The 2,935-nt window shown below is 47.1% G+C and overlaps 1 protein-coding gene across 3 annotated transcripts in view; it reads right to left on the reverse strand.

The window, feature by feature from the left end:
- ADCY9 (adenylate cyclase 9) overlaps window positions 1-2,919 on the reverse strand; it is a 93,411-nt gene extending 90,492 nt beyond the window's left edge. For all 3 annotated transcript variants that reach the window (XM_026858700.1, XM_026858699.1, XM_026858701.1), the window contains exon 1: window positions 1,118-2,919. In XM_026858700.1, coding sequence (XP_026714501.1) covers window positions 1,118-2,816 — 1,699 coding nt within the window. In that variant the 5' untranslated portion in view covers window positions 2,817-2,919. The remainder of the gene's footprint in view (window positions 1-1,117) is intronic.
- Between the last annotated feature and the right edge of the window lie 16 nt (window positions 2,920-2,935).

The following is a 2,935-nucleotide window of genomic DNA, read 5'->3' on the forward strand; positions in this document are numbered from 1 at the left end:
GTATCACACTGTCCCCGTCCCTGTCCTTACTCGCTGACCTTTCTACAACCATCCTGGCCTCATTCTGTATTTGTTGTAACAAATATCTCTTTCCTCCATCACAATGCTGTCCTATGAGTCCTTCAGTTTCTTCCACTCTGTTTCCCATGCTTACTTTATAAAAAAGGTACGTTTATAAACAGAACAAATAAACTCACATAGCATAAGAGGGTTGGCAACATATTCCACTCCCATTCTGATTTGGCTGCTCCCCACCTTGGGCTACAAGCACCGCAGACAACCATACCTCTGCGAGACAAAGGCACAGCACTAAAGAGACACAGCTTTTACTAAAGAGACAATTAAACTCTCAGCATGTACAGTCCTTCTGCGTGCATTTCCAAGTGCTGCTAGAAAGCAGTCAAGGGTTTCATTTCAAAATGAATACTCTGTAGAAAAGAGAAAATCGGACCCTTAGCCAAGCCATAAGAGGAACCGAAAGATCCCTCATTTTCTTTTCCAATGGGCAAATTTGCAGTTTCATCCCCAAATCTTTAGAGCTGCAGAAACCAGAGCATCTGCCAGCTCACTGAACCACCTGAGTAACTTTTTCCAGCCTAACTTTGAACTGTAACAACTTGCTATATCAAACTGCCAAATCTACAGTGCTCATTTCTTTCTGTGAATCCAGCTGTCATTTTTCCCAAATGCCTTCGCAGTCCCAACTCTCCCAATGCCAAAAAAAACTTTTCACAGATATACATAATTTTGCAAAACACATATGCTCTATGTATGGCACATGAAGTCAATTAACAAGTTTACTTACTGAATTAAAGGATGACACACAACAGTAAAACACAAACCTCTTGCAGATAGCAAACACATTAACCTTCTCCTCCCTATGATGTGATACTCTCACAAGGAGCACTAAGGAGTTCTGAAGTCTAAGTACTTTTTGAGTACCCCAGATCTTTCATGCATATCTCTGTAGCATTTTTTTATTCTGTAATTCCCATGGCGTATCTGATCACCAGCATGCAGAGTTAAATGTAGTGTTCAGTTTGCAAGTCAGTAAACACAAAACATGCACCAGGGAAAATATATTCCCTTATAAAAGAAAAAAAAAAACAGCATGTACCTTTTAACTGGTCGGCTACCACACTCTGACCAACTCGCTCAATCACCCTTCCATCCTCCATTTCATAACGATCATCCAAGTATTTTGCAGTGGCTTCTGAAATATGGACTTTTCCAGCCACCCCGAGCTGCTCCATCAGATTGGCCAAATTGACATCGTTGGACCACACATCGAACTTGAATCTCCTCATTCCCAAAATGCCACACAGGACTGTCCCAGTATGAACACCCACTCTCATGTTCACCATTTCTTTTTTCTCTTGGCAAAACTGCTCAATGGCTTTAATCATTCCTAAGCCCATCTCGATGCAGCAGTAAGCATGATCTGCCCGGGGCTCTGGGCAGCCAGCTACGCAGTAGTAACAGTCTCCCAAAGTGCTTATCTTCTCACATTTAGTGTCCTCACACAGACGGTCAAAACGTCCAAAGAGGTCATTCAGGAGTCCCACCAGAGCGTGGGCAGATTTATTGGCACTCATTTTTGTGAAGCCAACAATATCTGCGAACAAAATGCTCACTTGCTCTATCTGCTGCATTTTAAAGGGACGGAATATTATGGGGGTTTTCTGTATGGAGGGCTTCTTCTTCCTGTTTTTGGGGCTTGAGGTGGAATGACGTTTGATGGAGTTTTCACTTTCATCATCCCCCTGCTTCATTAAGTCATCGGCTATTATTCTTGGCATAACAGAATGAATCATCCTCTCTTTCAGGGCTTTTTCCACTTCCAAGTCTTTTCCATGCATGATGGATTGCCCCACTTTCAGGAACGTGCTTCTCGATCTGACTTCGGACATGATAAATAAATGAATACCAATGGCGTGGATGCAGATGTGCAGGAAGGCTTTACTCAACAGCTCCCAGTAAACCGCACCGGTTCCGAGAGGTGTAAAACAGTTCTCATCACGGAAGTGATAACCAAAGGTCTCAAAGAGGACCGAGTAAGACAGTCCCAGAAACAAGCTTAAATACAAGGGTAAGTGCATCACCGTGTAAAGCAACAAGAGCACTTCAATACACATAGAAAAACTGCCTACTTGAGAAAGACAAGTGTCAGTGGGATCTGCCGGGGCAGTCTGATTGGACGTGTCACCACTTCCTGAGATAGGTTTCAGAGTCTGGAACTGCAGAGCAAGAGTCAAAGCAAAAACCAGGAGGGTGAGTATCAGCGAAGTCCATACGTAATGGCGGGCATAAGTCTTAGTGAAAGTGAACACAAAAAACACTACACATACCAAGAGGAAGCACAGAGCCGGCACCATGAAAACAATCAGTTTCTCTCTCATGTGAATGCCGAAGTAGATGCCCCAGAGAAGGCAGGCCACGCCGATGTAGAAGAGGGCATAGCGAAACCTGCGCTGGGTCTGCGGGAAGCATCTCTCCATGCAAGCCTCCTCTAGGTTGTTGGAGTCGAACTTGGGGTTCCACCACTTGGAAGAGGCCCTCTCGAAGAGCTGCGGCAGCTTCTTCGGCCGGCGGAGGCCGGGGCCGCTGCTGCCACCTCCGCCGGCTCGGCGGGTGCCCCCCGACTCCCCCGAGCTGCAGCTGGAGGAGATGCTGTACTTGCAGTGCTTGGAAGAGGAGCAGCCCTGGTGCTGCTTGGGGTTGATTTTCACCGTCACGCTGTTGCTGTCCCCGCTGGAGTCGCAGCTCACCTCGGTGCTGTGGTGATGCAGCAGCTGCTGGTGCGGTGGGGAAGCCATGTTGTCAATTCCTCCTGAAGAGCCCGCTCAGGAGTTGGGTCTCTCGGGCTGGGAAAGCCACCGGGCTCCTCGGAGAGTGGCCTCTAGTCTCCTCCCGCCGCTCCCCGCCAACGGGGCCT

The sequence above is a fragment of the Athene cunicularia genome (assembly GCF_003259725.1).
Source record: "Athene cunicularia isolate RWA chromosome 14 unlocalized genomic scaffold, athCun1 chr14_part1, whole genome shotgun sequence".
Classification (NCBI taxonomy): Eukaryota; Metazoa; Chordata; class Aves; order Strigiformes; family Strigidae; genus Athene; species Athene cunicularia.